This window comes from Cibotium barometz, chromosome 4 (genome assembly GCF_041138505.1).
Source record: "Cibotium barometz isolate CiBa-2024 chromosome 4, ASM4113850v1, whole genome shotgun sequence".
NCBI lineage: Eukaryota > Viridiplantae > Streptophyta > Polypodiopsida > Cyatheales > Cibotiaceae > Cibotium > Cibotium barometz.
This window is the reverse complement of record NC_141049.1, coordinates 35343053-35365051: the sequence shown is the minus strand read 5'-3', so window position 1 is coordinate 35365051 and position 21999 is coordinate 35343053. Positions and strand designations below refer to the sequence as shown.

General features: G+C 44.6%; 1 protein-coding gene across 2 annotated transcripts; it reads left to right on the top strand.

Annotated features, from left to right (window-relative positions):
- Positions 1-238: 238 nt before the first annotated feature.
- LOC147639198 (uncharacterized) lies at positions 239-21850 on the top strand. 2 transcript variants are annotated; one of them, XM_086788300.1, is made up of 12 exons: positions 241-443; positions 1783-1867; positions 1957-2008; positions 2216-2236; positions 2353-2406; positions 4064-4114; positions 20360-20422; positions 20685-20750; positions 20830-20868; positions 20979-21101; positions 21187-21279; positions 21492-21850. In XM_086788300.1, exons 1-12 carry the CDS (start codon positions 320-322, stop codon positions 21648-21650), a joined length of 930 nt encoding a protein of 309 aa, XP_086644426.1. In that variant the 5' UTR covers positions 241-319; the 3' UTR covers positions 21651-21850. The 2 variants fall into 2 exon arrangements, with proteins under 2 accessions (XP_086644435.1, XP_086644426.1); XM_086788309.1 differs by lacking the exon at positions 1783-1867 and having other exon boundaries at positions 239-443.
- The last annotated feature ends 149 nt before the right edge of the window (positions 21851-21999 follow it).

Genomic DNA, 21999 nt, shown 5'->3' with positions numbered 1-21999 from the left:
CATTTTCAACAACCACACACACTTGGAAATATGCACACATGCTTTTCAAACCATTCTATTTCATCATAAACATCATTTTCAAAAATGTCTAATACATCTATGCCATTGTGGTTAGTTAATGGAATCTACAAATTACAAAGCATTGAAATCAGTTTGTTGAAAGTAAACAACACTTAACTTTTTTTTTTTTTTTTGGGGAAAAAAACCAACACTTACTTTGAACTTAAAGGCCCTTATTATTCCCACGTGTACTCAAGCACGTACGAGATCCTCGTTGGGACGAGAATGAGAATTCAGGGAACCAGCAAGCGAAGAGATCATGGCCGTGGTGAAGAAGATGGATCGTCACAGCTCAATTCTGCCATTACTGATCTCCGTCGCCGTCGCCGTCGCCGCCGCCGCCTTGCGTTGCTCAGAATCCCTGCCCTTCATTGTCCTTCACGGTAAATGATCTTCGTCTCTCCCTCTCCACAAATTAGGTCAAGCAGAAGAATGGTTGCTTCCTTAGCAATCAACGGGGCAATCTCAGAGCTAAGTTTGACCTAATCTGGCCTAAGCCGGAGGCAGCAAACAGTTTTTCCGACCTGATTTCTGTAAGAAACTGCTGTCCTCTTGCTGTCCTCAAGCAGAAGAATGGTTGCTTCCTTAGCAATCAACGGGGCAATCTCAGAGCTAAGTTTGACCTAATCTGGCCTAAGCCAGAGGCAGCAAACAGTTTTTCCGACCTGATTTCTGTAAGAAACTGCTGCCCTCTTGCTAGCAAAAGAGTTTATTTCAAAAGTTATCTTACTGAAGGATTCCCCTAGGGGAGGTTTATGTGAGGGAGTCTGGAGGGGGAAGAGATCCTCTGGTTTCCCTTGGTGCAGCAGTTTAATGGGAATATAGAAGAGCCATTCAAATCCTAACGGGCGGAAAATGGAACAGTTAGCTGTTCCTCTCAAGACTTGGCCATATTCGTAAGGCTGATGCTAGCATTGCAGTGCATGAGAACGTGAAGCTACAAGTCGTATTCAATTCTCTTGCAACTTGCACAGCCCAAGGTCATAGGAAAGATACCTTAGTAGTAAAGATAGTGCACATCTGAATAAACAGAAAACAACCCTCTAAAAAGAGAACGGCGGGGCTCTTTCAATTGCTGCCAGCTCTTGGAGGGAGTTTACATCTCTAGGGGAGGGGGGAAGAACCTTTTTGGGGGTTCACAGTGTCAAGTAATTCCATTCAGAGGATGTGCAGAAAAGCTGCCTGTCCATCATAGCAGTGGAGCTGCCCAGGAGGCCTCCAAATGTGCCATGCTACCATACTACTGATCATCTCCCAGCAGGAGTGGAGGACCATGGTTGTAGCCCACGCTGGAGCTTGGCTGGCAACTATGACAGTTATTGCCGCCATCCTTCTCATAAGGCGGTCTCCATTGCCCAGGAGATTAATTGGTATTTGGTGGTCCTGGGTGCAGAGGAGCAACATCCTCCTCCAGATTGGCTGTGCAGTGGGACAATCTCAGCCCTTGCCCAAGAGGTAAGCTGATAATTTACTCTTCTCAAGAGGTGAATTCAAACCCTGACACTTCCTGGGATAAAAAAGATTGCTTTCAAAACACTAAGAGCAGAAGTAGTTTTCTCTCAGCTTAGAAGGAGAAGAAGTTTTTTGTACACATGATTCCAGAAGAGGTGAATCAGTTCTTCTAGCAAGTTAGCAGTGTGAGGACACTGTAGCTCAATTTTGGCATGGTTTATTGACGTGGTTGGTCCCTCTTCGGAAAGAATAACATTTCTTTCATTGCAGGAGTCGGAGATCAATGCAAAAATGAGGGGATGACATGGTTTACAGAAGTGCTGAGCAATCACTCAGGACAGGAAGGCTTTTGCATGTCAGTCTAATTCTTGTTTAGTCGCAACCATTCTTACCTTACAAAAAAGATTGCAATTTGTCTGTTTTGATCGGTCTTTCCTTTTGCAGAGAGATTGGAGGCGGCAGCCGGGACTCCTGGTTTACATCTGTCACAAAGCAAGTGAGTATCTTTGCATCTGCTGTGAACTGTGGCGCCTGATTGTTTTTCTTTGTACATGGATTAGCTTAGCATATCATCACATGAATAGTGAAAACTAGATTATTTATCTTGCTCTCTGCCATAGTTATGTTAAAACTAGCTTTTTTAACAAGCTACTCTGCATATTTACGTTACTAAGTGTGCACCTTGGTTTCTGGATGTGCACAGGTTGAGTCTGCGTGTGAGACGGTAATCATATTTTACTGAGTTTATTGCCAGTTGGAAACCCTTAAATAGTTTGCAATAATGCATGATAGACACATGCTTCACATTGGGGACTTATCGGCTACTCTCTGCAATTGCAGGTTAAATCTCTTCCACAACTTCAGTCTGGGTATAACCTGGTTGGCCTCTCTCAGGTCAGTGATTGCAAGGACTTTTACCCCTCAGTTCAACGCATCTTACATGTTTTTTTCTGTTATGCTTATGATTACGGGCTTATTGATTGTATTTGATGTTCAATACATTGCTTCATGATGTAAATATAAGTTAAAAGAAGCATTGTTGCCAACGCATCTCAATGCTAGGAAAACTGCACTAATTTTGATGGACGAGGCTTTGGAAGGTGCGGCTGGCAATCCTACCGAGTGTTAGAGAAATTCCCTCTTATGTATTTGATAAAAGAAAGGGAGGGATTTTGTCTATCCTCCATGAACTCCTGCTTGTACAAGGTATACATGCAGCTACTTGGGCTTTGGCATATTCATGCACTTTAAGCCACTCATTAGGAGGGATGACACATGAGTGTGGGCTTTGTGGAGCACAGTTGGGCGAGTGAAAAGAAGATGAGTTGTGGACAAGTTCTTGGCAAATATTGTTGTAAACATGGGCGTGTGTCTCTTCCTTCACTCGCTGAACCACCTGAGCCATTAAGGTCTCTTTTGGTTGGTAGTGACACCAACCAAAAGGTCTCTTCCTTCACTCGCTGAACCACCTGAGCCATTAAGGTCTCTTTTGGTTGGTAGCGACACCACAAGTAAAAATTTTCGAGTAAACATTTAAGCTTACAATAGTGTGTTGGCTTTTTCATCATTGGGTGCACGAATAGATGACTCTCTCTTTCGCAATAGTAGTGTCTATACTTTCAAGGTGCATTGGGGTGTATATCATCAGATTGCGTCCTTGGTCCCCAATAATATGTACAATCCTAAGCCATAGTTGTATGTGTTTAATACTGAGCACGAATTGCAAAATTGACTAGGTGCCATGAATGGATTGGAATCCATGGACCTGGAAGCACTTCTAATCCATTTGCATAAGCTTTCAGTATGTGGGAAGAATGTTGAGTGACAATCTGGGTTTGGAATTGAAAATGACTATATATGAGACGAAGTCCACATCTAGGCAATACTCAATGCCAATAGCTTCTGAGATTGATGCAATCATGATTGGTCAAGGTGACGATCATAATGTTGGTCGCTGCGATATTTTGTTGCATACTCGAGAAGAAACAGGCAACCGGACAACGACTACAACACCAATGGGGGCTTGCTTGTGCTAGCAAGAAAATGAGCAACGGTGGCCTTTGTTCATTCAATGTGAAGCCGTTGGCTTTTCTTTTCCTTTCTAGCCGTTCCTTTGGAGAACAAGGGTTAACCCTAGTTAGGCATGTTTATGTTTTTTGAAGTGAAGGGGGAAATTTTTATCCCACTTAAAAAAATGGTTACTCCTAGTACTTGAGAACAATGGCTATGCCATCCACTCTCATCATTGTCTTGGCTTCACACTTGTTCTCAACATTCTAAATTGTATGAAACAGTATTATTTGTTGTTATATTCAGTGGTCAGACAAGGATCACTCTACAGTAACTGGTAACAGTTTGCTAACCTCTTGCTTAACTGCTTTAAAGTAGTATCAGTGAGTTTGCTTCTCCGCATTTCAGTAACAGTTCTGAGACTTATCTGCCTTTGTGGTGATTCATTGTCATATTCTTCTCCTTTTTTGATGAAAAATGAAGTTCTTATGGTAACAAAGTTGAGCTGAAGTACCTTAGCTTTCTGCTGCGCGTCATGCAGGGAAATGTAATTGGTCGTGGTATAATTCAGTGGTGCAATGATGGACCTCCTGTAAGTGATCTCCATTGACTCTGCGATTAAATCATCTTGTGTGTAGCCATTCTGTTTATTCACTTACAACTAAACAAAAAGTTGGGATGAAAACTCTTGCCTAAGGGCATCAATGGTACACCATACTTGTTTCACATTGTATTAAGAATTTCGAATTCTACAGGTATTAGAAGTATATGCACACGCACAGCATTTGGTGAGGTGTAATCACTTTACTTCACTTCTTTTTCTATTAATGTGCATTCTGACCACGTTAACATGCTTAAGTTCCTTCTACCACGTTAACATGCTTAAGTTTCTAGTAAAGCAAACTGAATTTTTCATTTGGCTACTAAGTTAGATGCGCCTCAGCAAAGTTTATTTTTCCTTCATACATAAACTTCTGCCGCTATTTTGTCCATGGTGAGTGAAAAACTTGTTCCCACAAGCTATGTGAATGACGAGGATGATTGTGCATCATCAACAAGTTAAAAAAATAAAAAAATAAAAAAAAAATTGGGTGGGAGAGAAGGGGAGTGCGCCTCCCAAATCCCAGGATGAGTGGCCTGCGAAGTCCTCTGAAAGGGTATTGATATGCGTCTTTCCCCATTTGTTTGTAATATGGTGGGAGGTTGGGGCTGTCATGGTATTGCCATGGAGGGGGCGAAAGCTTTACGTTAGAAGACAAGATTTGAGGAACCCATGTTTGTATGTCCACCTGAGTATTGTGAAGGAGATAATACGTCCGCCTTCAGAGCTCCCCCTTGCACGCATAAATTTATTTTTTTTGCTTTACGCTCTCATGGACCTTGAATACTGACTGCACATAAAATATATTAAACTGTCTCCCACTTAATGCATGTGTATGTATAAAGGGATAGGGCTAGATAAAGAAAAACCTAATGTGAGTTCTAACAAGGTCCATTGAGTGGACAATGAGTCTGAGAAGTACGGTTGCAGGTCTGGGCTTGGGTTGGCTGTTTGGGCAATGTGCGGGCCAGACAGGTGTGTGGACAGGGCAGGGCACCAAGAGGCAGGCCAACAACAACTGCCTCATCATCAGTGCTACATTTGCACATCAATAGAACCTTCTAGGGATTTACTTGTCATATGCCATGACCCCATTGTGAGCCCTAGTCCAGGGACATGTCAGGCACGAGCTATGTAGGTCACACCTATGTTGTTATGTGTCACTTAACCTACTTGGGAGAACATAGCATTTAGGTCATCCTAGAGTAGATGCATGTAGCAAGCATGTAGAAGCAAAGGCTTAGGCTAGCCTTTGGCCAGGCTTAGGAAGACTTGCATATGGGCTACCCAATGGCCAGCCCATGGGCATCGAGCCTAGGGGAGAGCCATAGTCGGCCAGTGGTCGGCCAGCAGCATACGGTGGCTGCATAGTCAAATGTGTGAAATACATAAGCATAAAATTCAGCATGTCATGGACAGTTTGCACCAGGCCAACTTGCATACATATGGCTGACTAGCATTTGTTTGTCCTCCTAAACTGGCCGACAGCGCAAGGCATGTCCGACTTGCAGTAGGGGTCCTATATAAGTGCCCTTCAGCCCATTCATTTAATCATCTCATTCTTGCATAAATCAGCACTGAACAAAACAGTTACAATGGTTGCTGAGTCTTCTGGCTTGTGCATACATCTCTACAGTAGAGCACCTTCGTGTGCTACAGTCCAAGGCAGCCAGAAGTTATCTTCAGCATTCAGCCATCAGTCCTGCATCCCCTCAACAGATTTGGGTGTGCATATTGGCACGTGAAGTGGCTTCTAAGTTGTCTACAAACCGTATGACGGTTCAGCCAATGTTTGGTCTACCTCGTCCATGCATTTTGTATTCCATAGTCAACCGTCATCAAGAAGTTCTTAGTAAAGTCCGCATTGTAAAGTTCTCCAAAGTAGTAAAAGCAAATACTCCTGCTTGCATGAGGGGGCCCTTAAGTGGGTAGTTGGGACTCCATTTGGTGTTGACTCTATGTTCTATCTCTACAGCTCTATCTCCTTGTTCAAGAATTAAAGTGAATTGCTTAAACTCACTCAAACATAAAGGTATAAGAAGGTCTTGCTGTGTGTTACACGATCATACCGGTTGCATGCTACATTGGTATCAGAGCTTCGAGGTGTGACCCACCAACCTTGGCTACCCAAAGTGAGAGCATCCCATGGATGGTCTACTGAGGTTAGGAAAAGCCACCCAGCCATCCACCGTGTCAAGAGAAGAAGAATAAAGCTTCAAAGAAGACACTAGCGAAGAAGAAAGCATAAGACACCACAAAAGAAGAAAAAATGCTTCAGCAAAGTAACAAAGATTTCATCCAAGAGTTGATGGAGCAAAACAGACTACTGAAAGGAGGTAGAAAAACTTAAAAGAGCAGCCTAAAGAGTAGGATCCCATAGAATTCGAATGCATGCTTCTCTCGATGGAGCAACAAAGACGTTAGGAAGCCAAATACAAGGTTGAAGAAGACCGGTGCACGCTGAACTTGCGGCTTTGGGGCATCAATGCAGGCAACTCCAACATCAGTGGACATAGGCAACTTTACAAGCCAATGTAATAATGGCAGTACTCCCCCAATAGGAGATGATGTTGAATGGAGGTAAGCCCAAGCAAGACCAATGAGGCTCCAAACCCCAGTAGCATCAACAACAGTCATCATCCGAGCAGGTGAAGGGAGCACATACCAACAAGGATAATAAGGATAGTAAGAAAGATGCAGCTTAGACATTGAGTAGGACAAAGGTTGAAAACCTAAGAAGATGCTTGAGGAGAAGGCCAAGGAGGGCATTACATGAAGATATCTCCAACCAGAAGAGCAAAAGTAGTACTAGGCAGAGAACCAATGTGTTTTTTTTGTCATCATGAGGGGTATAGTAGGAAGGATTATACCAAGTGGCAGTCTAAGAAGGCCGCCAAGTAGCCATCCTATATAGTGGCCACTGTTGAAGCTACACCTACACCTCCAACCTGAGTCTCTAATGCCATCAGCTTTTACCCTCTGGAATCCAGTGCCTGCAATGGTATTTGATGATAAGCAAGAGGGCAAGATTGTGGGGCAGAAGCAAGCTGTGATCCGTGCCTATGGCTCAACGAAGGAACAACAACTCATTGTCCTCGTCGACATGGGTAGTTCTGAGGATGCCATCGCTACATAGTTGGCCGCTAAGACGGGTTGTATCTTAGTACCATACCATTTACTTATGGACAGGTTTACATCTGGTCTCCACATGCATATCACTCAGCAAGCTTATTAGTTTTAGCTCCAAGTTCAGAAGGCCACATTCTCGCAAGACTTCATTGTTTCACTTCTCTTGGGGTTTGAGATGCCTCTTGGCATCCAATGGTTTAGATAGTTTGCACCCATTCATAATTGGAGGTAGGACATCTTCACTATTGTTGATGGTTTACCTAAGCTTGTCATGATTTGTGGCGGATAGGAACATTCTTGGAATTCCATACATTCCACATCACAGATTGACTCTTCCTTTGATGAACGCTAGCTACTACTATTTTGAAGCTGAATTGCAATTGTTCCCCATTAGTGAAGCCCACTTCAATCAACTAGAAGGTCTAGAAAATGGGGTGAAGAATGAGAGGAGGCATGGACCCCTTACCCCAAGGTTGGCCATTGATCAGGTTGTTGAAGGACCCCACCAACAAGATGATGGCCCACCTACGTGTAGCCTCTTCCAAACTTATTTGCCTTGTTGGCTTCCACCCATATGGCCTATCCCCATCTTGCCAACCGCTGAAGATTTCATCCTCATCTACCAAGCTTGGATTCTACTACTCTGGGACTAGTCCCAAAATGTAGCTTCGTAAAACCTTCTAGAATCTTTTGATTAAACATCCTTTAAACATTGGAGGTTCTATGAGGAAGTGATACTAGGGTTAGATCAATTTTAAGTCAAATAAGCTTTCTCAAAAACCCTCTTTAAAACCCTGGTTTAAATGGGTAAATCTCTGCAAATTCTTGGTCATAAAACACCCTAAAATGAAATGCTCAAAAGATGAGCTCACAAAGTTCTCAATTTCACTTACAAGCTCAACTTGAATTCCATAGTAAATCTCAGATGCTCATAATCTTAGCAAGTGGCATGGAGAAAAACCCAGAAGAGCAAGATTTATCCCATGCACCTCTCCAATGGCTTGGGGCTCCCCTATAAGGGCAAGAAAGACCATGCTTTAGAGGTGTTCTCTCCATGCTTCTCCTCACGATTGTGGGGTGGGATCTCTCTTGGGTGCCGTGCTCTTCATTGTGCCCGTCTAATGAATTGCGTTGGTGGTGGCTTCTTGGGGCTTGTGCGCGTGCCTCTTGTCCTTGTAGTCTTGAGAGATGGGCTTGATTCTTCCACCACTATCGGTTACCTCTCCCGATTGAGCACGTTGAGCTCCTAGGACAATCTTTTGCATAGAAAATCATGAAGAAAAATTGGTAGAGTTTTCCTCCCCAAATTACCAAGTAAAGAATCCTTGAGATGATATGCTAGCTTGGTTCAATCAAATGGTCACGGCTCGAGCTGCTCCTACCAACTTTCAAACACTTTGAAAATTTTTAGTTTCCTCACGACTAATAACTTGAGGCTCTCAACCATAGGCCATGCATCTACCAACAAACATTTTAATTAAAATTATTAAATACATGCTTATCCCCACTTGAGACAGGGTTTCTATGCCAATCTTTATTCCATCATAACTTTCACATTTAAAACTTCTATTTGAAAGCCGTTTGAGTCTTGGGCACATTTCTCACTTTTAAAATAACAAAAAATTGATAAATTAATTCTAGCCAAAGTTCCAATTAATTTGACTTTGTAATTGCCCCGCATGGGGTTGAGCACAATCTTGATACGCACTTAAACTAATTATATTATTAAACAAGATGAAACGGCACAAAAACCAAACAAGCTAGCAATGCTGAAATTTAAATGACACAGGCAATAGGGCTGAAAAGGGGCGATCCCCCTTGTAATATGATTGTATCACCAAGGATTTCTCAAGATACAAGCTTCTTGGGCATTACATGCTATATTTTCCATGACAATCATGCAATGAAAACACTTTCCAAACATGATTTGTCGTAGTCGGCGTTGATTCCACAACTTTTGTCGCGAAGAACCTCACACCTGACATTACATACCTAGGCAAACCGGAATACCATGCGGATCAAAGTCCCAGCCTCTCATATCGAGCGTGCTAGCCCTTGGTGTAGACATAAGTCCCATACCATGAGGTGCCAAGTCCACATGACGCTTTTCGTAGACATAAGTCCTCTGCCATGAGGCATCATGTCCACACTATGGAACCCGTCCATAGGTTCGGAAGGATAGAGAATGTCCATGTCATTTGCATGCACATGGACATGCTTAATCTGGTTTCATGAGAGTTGGTAGCCAGATGGGGCTGCCCAAGAAGCTTTAATGGAGCACTCCAAGGGTTGAAGTTCATCCAAAAGGTGGAGCCAAGGGTGCCAGGATTAGTTTCAAGAAGAAGGATTCATATTTGTGTTTAGGGACAGGGCAAGAAGGCACGGGGACAAAGTGGAACAGATGCATAGATCTCTACATTAGATTTGGATTGGAATAAGAGACAAGGCAAGGTTTTCAGTGCCAGGAAGGGAAGGATGACAAGTTTGGAAGTCCATGTGGAGACAAGGGATGATGACAATCATCCAAGGACAATGGTTGGAATCCCATCATCAAGTTTAGTCGAAGGGGATGTCATGTGCTTAATCCTAGGCTAATCCCTGATTTGCAACAGATAAACATTAGGGTTAGGGCAGGAGCCAGGCTTAAGAAAAGGCTTAGTGTGGACAAAGGTAAAGTCGGCCAGACTTTTGTAGAGATTTACCTCAGGTGAGTGGTGATTATGCGGTTTTTGTGTCCATTGAAGGTGGCCGACAGAAGTTGGCCAATTGGTCTAGTTGCCAAGGGCCTATAAAAGGCCATGTTAGTTCATTGTTAATCTTCTCACTCCCCAATGGAGTAGGGTCATAGCTAGGCTTTTTGTTATCCTTTTGGAAGGCTGAAGGGCATAGAATACGTCTCTTTTGTACTATATAATATATTGAAAATACAACTCTCTCTCTCTCTCTCTCTCTCTCTCTCTCTCTCTTCTTTGTCTATGCTGATTGTTCTTGCATCAAGAGTTCCTATGCAGTGCTGAGGGCTGAAAGAAGACTACCCAGAGCTTCCGCATATCACAGTCCAAACAGTGACATCCCCTCTGGCTTCTAAACAGTTTGTCGCAACTGAAAAAGTGGTTGGAATAAGGGTTTCCAAGCTATAGAGGCTCATAGATCACCATGGTGGGTGTGTAGGAGAGAGAGATGAAATAGAGTTGAAGTAGGGAGATGAGGCTCAAGCCATGGCAGTGATGCACGAGAGAGAGAGAGAGAGAGAGAGAGAGAGAGAGAGAGAGAGAGAGAGAGAGAGAGAGAGAGAGAAAGGTGTATTAACGTCTTCAAAAGGCCAAAATGACCTATGAGACCAAAAGGTTTCATCATATCCATGTGGTACGTCATCCAGGGTACAAAATAGTAATAAAGAAAGATAACAAAAATCTAGAACTATAAAATCTACTCTAGGTACATGAGCAGAGAGCTCTCATATCACCCTAATACATCCCTCATGGGTGGTTGTGACATGGTGCTCAAGGTGGTAAAACTCAGCCGGCGCGAGAAGGTCCTACGATGATGAAAGAGTGCATAGAGCGGAAGCAAAGTGGCACTAGAATGTGCTGAACAGAGACTGCAAGAGAGAGAGAGATATGGAGAGAACTATGCTGAATACACTGAAGCAAAACAGTCCCAAGCACGAGACACAGATAGTCTCATAAGTGAGGGAGCAAAATATGTACAAGACTGAATGAGAAAAGAGAGGCCAGCACCCACTATTTATAGTAAGGGAATGTTGGCCGACTGGAGCTGATAAACAGGCCGACTGGTAAATGCCAGAAAGGCTGGGAAAAATCCCAGAAAAATAGTAGAAAAAGGGGTGGCCAGCCCACAAGCAAGGGCCATGCAAAAGGGACCAAATGGGCACCATAAAAGAGGAGAATCTGGGGATGAATGTCTAACACCCCCTCTCAGCACCAGATGCTGAACAAACTCCGAGAATCCGAAGATGAGGAGCCAAGGAAGCTTGAGAAACCGGCTTGGTGAACAAATCTGCAGCATTCTCTACGGAAACAATACTCCAAACGCAAATCTCCAGCAAGAACCTGTTCACGAACATAGTGATACTGAATCTCAATCTGTTTCGTGGAAGCATGAAACACAGGGTTCTTGGTGATGGCGATGCAACTCTGATTGTCACACCAAAGAAGAGTAGATCCGGTAGGAGGACAACCGACTACCTGCATGGAACATAGGGTGCGATGGTGATGCAACTCTGATTGTCACACCAAAGAAGAGTAGATCCGGTAGGAGGACAACCGAGCTCCTCCAATAATCTCCGCAACCATATTGCCTCACATGTAGCATAACTAACTGCACGGTACTCCACCTCGGTAGAGGAAAGCGCCACAGTAGGCTGCTTTTTACTACTCCAAGAAATGGCTCCAGACCCAAGTGAAAAAACACAACCCGTGGTCGAACGCCGTGTATTTGGATCTCCAGCCCAGTTTGAGTCAGACCATCCAACAAGAGTGCGTCCTTGGCCATAAAAGATGCCAAAAACCAGAGTGCCACGCAAGTACCGAAGAACTCTGAGAGCACACCGCCAATGCTGCTGACGGGGTTTGGATGAGAAGAAACTCAATAAACTGACTGCAAAGTATATGTCCAATCGGGAGTAGGTCAACCATACCAAACAACCGACGAGAACCCGATACTGTCCCTGATCAGTCCCTGGAGAAGCATCAAGTGAAGAAAGCTTCTCACCAATATCCATAGGAGAAGATACTGGTTTGCACCCAGTCATCTGAAATCTGTCGAGAATCTCCCGAGTGTACTTCTGCTGTCCTTCGAGGTCTGCCAAATCTCAAAGCCAAGAAAATAATGCAAGAGGCCAAGATCCGTCATCTCAAACTCCGTCTCCAAAGCATCCATAACAGAACGGATCCGTACAGAATAAGAACATGTAAAGATGAGGTCATCAACATAGACCACAATGATAACAATCAACCCCCTCTCAATCAAGGAGGATATAAAGGTTCGAATCTGCGTGAGAACGACGCAGGCCGAGCTTTTGGAAGAAGTCATCAATCCGTTGGTACCAAGTCCACGGAGCCTGCTTTAGACCATATAAAGCCTTCTTCAGTCGGTACACATGATCGTGTTTGCCCGAAACAACAAATCCTGGCGGCTGATCAATATAAACCTCCTGTGTAAGCTCTCCATTGAGGAAAGCCGACTTGACGTCCATCTGGAAAACAGGCCATCTATGATGTCCTGCAAGTGCAAGAACGGTGCGAATGGTAGTCATCCGGGCCATCGGAGCGAAGGTCTCATCAAAGTCGACACCAGGGCGCTAAGCATAACCCTTGGCAACCAACCTCGCCTTGTGCTTGTCCAAGCTTCCATCAGCTCGGAACTTTGATTTGAAAATCCAATGCACACCAATCATCTTACGCTGCAGAGGCTGAGGCACCAAAATCCAAGTGCCATTCTGTTCGATAGCATCCAGCTCTGTCTGCATAGCACGACGCCAAGGCTCATGTGAAAGAGCCTCGTCTACAGAAGTGGGATCAGAAGGACCATTAATGATTGTAGACATAAGAGCATAATTAACAAACATGTCCTCCTCATGAATTTGTTTCCTTGGAACTTTGGAAGAGTGCCGAAGAGAACCAGGCGGAGGAGCAGAAAGAAGCTCACGTAATCTGCTCGAACTCGGCGGAGGAGGAGCAGGGTCATCATCATCTGACTGACTATCCTCAGCTGGAGGTGTATCAGAAACAACGGGAGTAGGAGGAGGAGGAGGAGGAGGTGGAGACGGAGGTGAAGGAAGTAGAAGCTCACCACCCCCCTCTGAAGATGTAGGAGTCTCGTCGAACACCACATCACGGCTCACAACAACTTTATTGGCCTGAGGATCATAAAGACGATATGGCTTGGACACAGTGCTGTATCTGAGAAAAGTCATGCGCTGAGACTTCGAGTCCAACTTGGAGCGGTGCTCCTCAGGCACATGAACATACGCCGTACACCCAAATATCCGGAAATGAACAACGGAGGGCTTCTCACCATGGAAAGCCTCATATGGAGTTTTGTCGGGAAGAGTAGTAGTAGGAGACCTATTCTGAATGTAGACAGCAGTGGAAGCCGCCTCAGCCCAGATCCGTCGAGGTAATGAAGAATGCTCAAGCATAGCACGGGCCATCTCCATAATGGTCCTATTCTTTCTCTCGGCAACTCCATTCTGTGATGGAGTATATGATGTAGTAAGCTGTCTTCGAATGCCATGTGTCTTGCAATATTGCTGAAACTCCTGGGATGTGAACTCACCCCCTCCATCGGTCCTGAGAGCCTTGACCGAGTGACCGGTCTCTTTTTCCACCTCAGCTTTCCAATCACAGAAGTGATGAAAAGTCTTATCCTTGGTCTTCAAAAAGAAAACCCAAGTATATCTGGTAAAATCATCCCGAGCATGTACAACGCCTCACTCAAAGACGCGGTACTCATAGGACCACATAAGTCTGCATGAATGACAGCAAGTGATGTCGAAGATCTGTTTGTCGCCTCCTTCGGAAAGGCGGCTCGGTGTTGCTTCCCCTGTAAACAAGAGGAATAGGCAGAGATGGAGCCTTGATGGTCGGTAATCCTTCAACAAACCCATCCTTCGAAGCTCGCTGCAGAAGCTGATCAAATGGCCAAACCGAGCATGCCAAAGAGCAGAAGAAGCACCAGAAGAAAGCAGAGCGGTCAACTTGTAGAGACCACTATCTTGGACTCCTTGAGCCAAGATGCTACCAGTCGCTTTATCACGAATGGTAATCTCATAACGAGAAAAGATCACCTCCGCACCCTGAGCTGTAAGAGCACTCACTGACAAAAGGTTAAAAGCCAAATCTGGAATATACAGTACGTTAGAGAAGTACCGCTTGTCCTCGTCAGAACGGAAGATGGGGATAGTGCCATGACCATGCATTAGCACAGAAGAAGAATCACCCAGAGTGATCTCGCCTGATCTGGCAGTGAAGTCCTCGAACCAATCTCGATGGGGTGTCATATGAGCACTAGCACCGCTATCAACAATCCAAGACCATGATTGAGAAGTCACAAGAGCAAGTATACGCCGAGTACCTGCTAAGAGAAGAATGCCATCATCCTTCTTGGGTTGAGACACCGCCGTTGAGGAAGAGTTCTTTGCTGCTTCATCACGCTTCTTCTTGTGACATTGGGGTGACTTGTGACCCTTCTTGCCACAATAATGACATTCAATGTCCTTATTCTTTGAAGATTTGTTGTCTTTATCCTTGTCGGAATCCTTGGAGTTCTTGTGAGAAACCTCTTTTCCTTTCTTTTGTCGAGTCTTCCCTTTATCTCGTGTTGCCAAAGCTCCATCAAGGCCACCGGAGGTGCCAGTCCGCTTCTCAAAGCGAGACTCAATCTACATAACGGAGAGGAGAACTTCCTCCCAAGTAACTGGAACAGGACGAGGAGAAGAAACCAGAGACTGAAAGTATGCATCAAACCTCTCTGGAAGTTTGGAGAGCAGCTGAATAGCCATATCCTCAGTGGAGATGTCCTTGCCACAAACAGCAAGCTCGTCCCGGAGATCTTTCATCTTCGAGATGAAAGCAGATAAAGATGGAAAGGCAGAAACTGATAAGTTCATAAGTTGCTTTTCCAACGCCAAAATCCGACCCGGAGACTCGATCTCATAGAGATTTGCAAAAGCCTTCCAAACTTCATGTGCAGCATCTGCTGTACGCACATGAGAGAGAATAGCATCCTGACAGTTCAACATCAGAAAGGAGAAAACGCGTCGATCATTCGACTGCCAAATATCAATCTGTGCCTGAGTCGCACCATCGGAAGCAAGGGTGGGAGGGGTGGCATTGGCTGGTGTAACAAGCCAATCCCAAAGATCCACACCACGCAAGGCCGATTTCACCTTCCATAGGGTGTAGTTGGAACCATCCAACTTGGCAGACTCAAGCAAACATATGAAGAGAAGTCGGTGCAGCCATCACAAAAGCTTGGGCTCAATCTCAGAAAATGCACAAACTCTGAAAAAGAAGTGTCCTCCACAGGTACCAAGAGTGCTACCAAAGCCTGCAACACCACAAACCCCCTCTGCAAAGGGGAAAGGGCCACTGGAGAGGAAAACGCAGCACAGGAAGGCTGCTGTCCTGTAGAAAACAGGCCGCCTATTGTCCAATCTCCAAGTGGAAAAACGCTGATCAGAAAACGCCAGATGGCTGCTGTTGGAGAAGCCAAAACTGGAGGGGAAAAGACCAGAAGTTGCTGTCCAGAAAACGCAGCAGCAAGGGCTGTGGATCTGGGAGAAAAACGCAGAGGAGAAGGTGCTGAAAACAGGGCTGAATCTGGGGCAGCAGAGAGGTTGCTAAACCGGGAGCGATGATACCATGAAAGAGTGCATAGAGCGGAAGCAAAGTGGCACTAGAATGTGTTGAACAGAGAGTGCAAGAGAGAGAGAGATATGGAGAGAACTATGCTGAATATACTGAAGCAAAACAATCCCAAGCAAGAGACACAGATAGTCTCATAAGTGAGGGAGCAAAATATGTACAAGACTGAATGAGAAAAGAGAGGCCAGCACCCACTATTTATAGTAAGGGAATGCTGGCCGACTGGAGCTAATGGACATGGCCGACTGGTAAATGCCAGAAAGGCTGGGAAAAATCCCAGAAAAATAGTAGAAAAAGGGGTGGCCAGCCCACAAGCAAGGGCCATGCAAAAGGGACCAAATGGGCACCATAAAAGAGCAGAATCTAGGGATGAATGTGCTAACAGATGATGGAAGATGATTGCCCAGATCCTCCTGTGGTGGCGTGGCTGTGGGCGAGGGCCATGGGGTCTAGGGCATCGAGCTTTGCATAACTCAGTGGCTTTGTCGAGTGTCACACCTCTCGGCCGAGCTCCTACACTAGCCTGTGGTTCTGGTATGGTGGGTGGATCGGCCCTCGGAGCGTTGGTTTGGAAGAAGTCGGTGAGAGCTCTCTATTTGGTCCTTGAGCAAGTACAACTGATCTGGATCTCACTAAGGACTCCGTGTGTCTGCGGAGCTTTAGAAGAAAAAAGTCCTAGGCATCTTTGATTCGGGAAGTCCATGATCGTGGAAAGTGGTCCGAACCCAGCTTGGAAGAGGCAGTGGAACCTCCCCTGAATCTCATAGTATACAGGGCATCGGCATATGTAATGATCCTCTGTCTCGGGCTCTGTGAGATTGTGTGACAGAGCTGGCATATCTTGTCCTTTGGTGAGGCCGCCTTGGGCCCATATCTGGCAGTCTCCACTCTCAGCTAGTGGGACGAGGTGCGGATTTGGCCGATTGCACATCTCACCCCAAAAGATAGGTTTGTGTCGTTGTAGCGTGGGGTGATGAAGCCATCCTCTGTCAAGCATAGGAGGTGATCTATAGAAGGCCATCTTCGTCCCCAGTGGACGACTATGTGATAACCCTATTCCGCTTTGTGCGGCTGAGAGCAAAAGACGGGGCCTCTATGCTGCACTGGAACGGGGGGAGTGCCTCCATCTGCATGCTGTGCATGCCAAACCAAGTGCCTACATGTGCATACCAGCACTCTGTAGCTCCCTTGAGTGTCAGCCGTCATGAGGACCACAGGGCTAGCTAGGGGTATCTATCTAGTGGAAGCTCCCATAGCTTGTGCCAGTATGTCAACTCTCTGGAATAGAGCCTCTGTCACTATCGGTGCAGCCCCCATCTTTGCCCGCACAATCTCATGTGGCACTGATGGCTTACTCCTAATCATGTGCAAAATCATTGCCACTAGGGCCTCTCCATCAGCCTCCACCCATCATAGACCTCCTTTGTATCTGTCTCGGCTGTCTCTCAAAGGTGGGACCCCAGATGGGGGCACCATACAGTAGTGCACAGGTGTAACTAGAGTATCAAACAGCCAAAGCTTCGTCCTTGGTTCCTGAAACTGTATCTTTGAGCATTGCCTCTCTAGCGAGCCAAGGGCTGCTTATACCCTCATCAATCTAGCTTCGGCCGCCTTTTGCATCGAGAACTAAGGTCCAACAAAGTGATCCCAAGGTATACATATGAAGTAACATACTCCACAGGCTCTCCACTGTATGTAAACTGTACTGCTACTTATCCACCGTGGGGAGGTGTTAAAGATCATGACCTTGGTCTTTCCAAGGTTCACAGTCAGGTCCCGGTCCTCACAAAAGGCCCGTAATGCATCCAAATGTCTCTGCAGCCCAATATCATCTGCATACAAGAGGATCGGTATCAAGACTCCTGCTAAATGTTCTTCTGGTCCTCCCTGTTTGTCTATGTAATCCGAGATCTTGCAACTGGCTTAGTGGCTTATGAACATGGTTTAGAGGCTAAATGCATGGCTTAGAGGTTCATAAAGCATGACTGCAAAGGACTTAAGAGGTCAAGTCCTGCCCGGGGGACAAAGATTGCTTGCATTGGCATACCATCCCACACACCCCCCCTCCCAAAGCAGGGGAAAAAAGGGAATAATGGAGATGCCTTTTATAGAAACAAGGTGTTATAAAATCCAAAAGGATCCAAAAATATGTAATTTAGATTTTGGGGGACTACCCGGACAGAACCCAACGCATAACAACAGAAAAGATCGTTAACAAACTTCCTGCATGACGTCGATGATGATCTGATGTCGTCTTCTTGCGTTGACATCTCCAAGATTCCAACACTTGATGGTCAAGTGTGGGACTTGTAAGGAACATATGCTTCGTGATGGTGCTTGCAGTACTGATAGGCACAATCCTTTTTGGCATGATGGCTAGGGTAGAGAACCCGAGGGAACCAATGAGCTCCTTTTTACTCAAAGAGATTCTGATATGATTACTTGATATCTTGCTGCATGTGCAAGATTGTTGTTGCAGAGGCCAATGGAGTAGACGAGCACCAAGGAGAAGTTGGGTCCATGATAGGCCATAGAGATGTTGTACCTGATGCTGTTGGAGATCACAGGCAAGAAGTCGATGGTGAGGCAGAGGAGCCATAGCAGAAGGCAGAAGAGGGCACTCAGGTTTGCACAAAAAACGCAGCGAAGGGGCTGACTGTAGAGGAGTGGGCCGCCTAGGAAGAGGTCGCAACATGTTGAATGTGAGGCTGCAAGCACTGCTGCAGGATCAGCGGCGGCAGTGTATTGGAAGTGGTGGCAGCCTTAATGATGATTATGATAGCGGCTAGCATCAAAACTCATATCTAATGATGTTGATGATGACGCCTCACTTCAAAAAACAGCAAGTTGTGCAGTTGGTGAAGAATAGCTAGACAAAAAAAAAATGCAGCATGTGATGATGGTGGAGCATGGCTATGAACACATGAAACAAAAAAACTTTTATGGTGGGGCAGCAAAGAAAAACACAGAAACCCTAGAAGTGTAGGAAACCCTAAACATGCAAAAAGCCTAAAAACGCAGATGTGGTTTAGCCTAGCTTTGATACCATGTTGGAATAAGGGGTCCCAAGCTATGGAGGCTCATAGAACACCATGGTGGGTGTGTAGAGAGATGAAATAGAGCTGAAGGAGGGAGATGAGGCTCAAGCCATGGTAGTGATGCACAAGGATGAGAGAGAGTGAGAGAGAGAGAGGGAGAGAGAGAAAGATGTGATACTCAAGCCAAGAGAGCAAGTTTGCACAACTCAAATGTTATTCACTGTGGTAATGAATCCACCCAAATACATGCTTTTACAGAAATACATGCTTTTACAGCACCAAGGCCTTATGTTTTGACCCATCATAAGAGGGTGTTCACAGTGCACACCTAGTGTGTTCACACTCGTAATGACACTTGACCAGATTCCAGACTAACTCCGAAATTCCCAACAAAAGCTTCCAAGTATGCTTCTAGGGATTGCGGAAGTATACCTTATCTATCCACTTAGCATCCATAGGTGAATAGTTCTTGAACTTCACAAGGTAGCGTCTTTGAAGTTTGCCACCTACAAGCTTACACTCCTTGTGAAACACAATCTGCACTGGTTGTAATACCTCTTTTAGCTCATCCACTTCAAGTGGATCTTCATAACTGGCTCTTTAGGCTCCGGTCCCATGAAATGCAGTGTATTCGGCTGAATTTGCAGTCTCACTTTGCCCATTTGTTTGAGGATGATAGGTGACGAAAACTTCAGCTCAGTGCCCACATTGTCAAAGAGAGCTTTCCAAAAGAGACTTGTTGTTTTGGGAATTGCAGTTGATTGTAAGGATAAGTCACATGTTGTTTTTGAGTCATTCAACCACTTTATACTTTAAGGGGGAATTGCTGGATAAATATTAAATCCTCATTGGCTGTATAACTGACTAATGTGGCTCATTTATACTCTGGGTTTTTGTACTAGCATAGACTTACTAGTTTTAGTGTAAAATCTTTTACTTTTTGTGGAACTGGAAGTTAGGGTTGGATCTAATCTTTTATCTTTATGATATCACTTTGAGTTCTGTAAGTCAAATTGTAAATTATTTGGGAAAGGATTATTTTTGGAGGTGATGCCATGGGACATCATAAGTATAAGATTATGGGGAAAGCAGGAAAGCATATCATGAAAAATAAAGCAGGACAGCCAACTCTTACATTTCGAGAACCAATAAAAGCATCAATGCAGCCTAATGGAGCCCACAATGCGCGAGCGCGCACACTTCGTGCGGGGCTGTTGAGTATGGATCCATAAAATTGTTTGGCCAGGACCAAAAGGCTGTACACTGACATTTAGACTGTGTTAACCTGCTGTTTTCTCCTTGATTTAAGCTGAGCTAGAGCTGTTGCCTCTTACTATGTACAAGCCTTTTCGTTTGCTGAGATCTTACTTTTTTAGGGCTGGCTGTACTGAAACTCTAGCTGGTGGGTTACCTGTGCAAAGTCTAGGAAATCCTAGAAGAAGGCAGGGTTGGCGGTGCTTGAATGCGAGATTTGACTAGCCAAATCTGGTCCCTAGTTTTGTGTATAACATGCATACTATCTTAACTATTTGCTTGTGCTGTGTAAATTGTTTGAATTTTGGTTGTGTTGAAAGAATCAATCAGATCTCCCTATTGCTCTGCCTTAAGTGCCAAAAGAATTCAATGTGCATGTTTTGAAGGCATCTGGTTGAGCATGAAATCATGGCATGTTTTATCAGGTGAACAATATGATATCTCTTGGTGGACCTCATGCAGGCACAGCATCGGTTCCACTATGTGGGGTAAGCCATTTTTGTCATCAATGGTGTCATGGCCATAAATGCATGTTCATAAAGTTTCTACCTGGGTGTAAAAGCTTGAATTGTAGAAGGTAGTTTTCTGATGAATAGCTTTGGAGTAACGAGAGTAGAGAAGGTATTTGCACATGGGTAGGGACTTCAAAGCACAAATGCTGGTAGTTTTTATGATAATGATAAGAGAGCCAAGCCTTGATTCTTAAAAGAGATGTTGCATGACAGTTGGATGATAATGCTTTGCATGCAGAGTGGGGTCTTCTGTGAGTTTGCTGACTTATTGATGGAGCTGGGAGTATATACTTCCTATGTACAGGTATAACTTTCGGATTTCTTACCTAAAAAAAGTTATATGCTCCTTTGCTAAGCTCGATAAATGTGGGCTTTACCTTCAGGAGCATCTTGGACCAGCTGGTTATGTGAAAATCCCCACGGTGTGTAGCAATATAATATATCCCTTCTTGTGTTAGATGTCTTTTGAATAAGCAAACATGGAATGGTGCATATGACAAGTACCTTCCCTTGTTTGCTCTTTTGTGGTTAGGATCTGAAAGCTTATTCAAAGGGATGCAAGTTTCTTCCAAGGCTAAACAATGAGCTTGAAGACAGTCGTAATACGACTTACAAGGAACGCTTCAGTAGCCTGAATCAGCTCATACTAATCATGGTTAGTTGCTTTGGCCTAGCTCAGTGCTCTGGTGCAGATGTCCAAGAATATGGCCTTAACAAAGTTTTTTTTTCTTGATTTCCAGTTTGAGAATGACAAGGTGTTGATTCCACCTGAGACTGCTTGGTTTGGTTACTATCCACCAAATAACCTCAAGACTATCTTGGCTGCAAATGAGGTATGTCAAATGCAGTGTTGTGCTAAGGAGCAAAGGATTTCTACATCTGCAGGCACGCACTCACGCATGCAAGCACAGTAGAGTATGCACGTGTGCTTGTGTTTTGCATGCATTCACATGCATACAAATAACTATCTATGCATGTGCACTAACGAGCATACATACACACGTGCTTTCAAGTAACTGGTGCTACCTTCCTATGTTTTATGCAGACTGATCTATATATAGATGACTGGATTGGTTTGAGAGCCCTAGATGAAGCAGGGAAAGTGAGCTGGCTTTCTTTGCCTGGTGGTCATCTTCATATGAACGAGACAGAGATGACTACACATATTGTACCTTACCTGATAGATTCCAGTGCAGTTATGTGAGTATTGGGATTACAATAATTTGTTTTTGTGAGGTTGATGCGGCCATTGATTGTATGGTCAACTGTGTGTTATTTGGCACACTCGAAGTCCTTTGTGCCTTGTGCCCGCCCCCGTTCTTGTAATGGGTGGCTGTAAATTACTCCCAATGTATACCTAAACATGGAGGATCTCAATCCGGCAAAGTGCCAAGGTTGAACTTTGGTGTTGTGTAAAGTGTGCATGTGAAGTGGTGTAATGTGTGCATATACAGTGTTGTGTAATGTGTGCATGTGCATATAAAGTGTTGCGTAATGTGTGCATATACATCAAAAAAAAATTAGCTTAGCTGTCACGTTAAAACATCGTTCGA